This window comes from Trypanosoma theileri, assembly GCF_002087225.1.
Source record: "Trypanosoma theileri isolate Edinburgh chromosome Unknown TM35_Tth_20_V1, whole genome shotgun sequence".
NCBI lineage: Eukaryota > Euglenozoa > Kinetoplastea > Trypanosomatida > Trypanosomatidae > Trypanosoma > Trypanosoma theileri.
This window is the reverse complement of record NW_021639862.1, coordinates 508,905-509,544: the sequence shown is the minus strand read 5'-3', so window position 1 is coordinate 509,544 and position 640 is coordinate 508,905. Positions and strand designations below refer to the sequence as shown.

The window sequence follows — 640 nt, the reverse complement described above, 5'->3', positions numbered from 1 at the left end:
GGAGCGCGGAGCGAAATGTGGGAGAAGTGCGTGGGAGTGGGGTGCGGGGGGAGTAAGGTTTGGGGTTTGTGGCATTGGTAAAGTGTCGGGGGCTTTGTTTGTCGTTGGGGCCTACGAGGTGCGTGCCCCCTTCGCGTTCTTTGTGTGTTTATTTTCTTTTATCCCACAACTCCCAATTCCCAAACCCCATGCTTTTCGTATTGTTTTTGTTTTTTCACCATTTATCTTTTTTTTTTGCCGTTTGCTGGGGGTCTTATCAGCCGGGCCACCGTCCCGCACACCACGCCCAACGATAAAGAGCGACACTGCGAAGGAGAATGGGATCCATTCCCCACACTCTTTAAACAATCCATGTTGAAATCATCATGGCATCACCCTTTTGAAATTCCACTGAGGGAAAAGAANCATTAACACAGCATTGGAGTTCCTTACACTAACGTCTCTTTAAAGGCACCAAGGGAAACAGACAACAACATACAACCAAATTCTTGAGTGGACACGACCCTCTGCATAAAATCCATTATATTCAAACTCCATAACTCTGACTATTGATTACCACCTGCTTGGTGAGAGAGCATCATGAAATACCTCAACACTTCCTTGGGATGTGTTACAGTGCTTTGTAGCGTGGATACCATTC

At 46.6% G+C, this 640-nt stretch overlaps 1 protein-coding gene across 1 annotated transcript; it reads left to right on the top strand.

The window, feature by feature from the left end:
• Nucleotide 1: 1 nt before the first annotated feature.
• Nucleotides 2–358, top strand: TM35_000202630 (uncharacterized protein; the record flags this gene model as incomplete). The annotated part of the gene is made up of 1 exon (XM_029026948.1): nt 2–358. A coding segment is annotated over one exon (357 nt), but the record flags the coding sequence as incomplete, so codon positions are not given.
• Nucleotides 359–640: the final 282 nt, after the last annotated feature.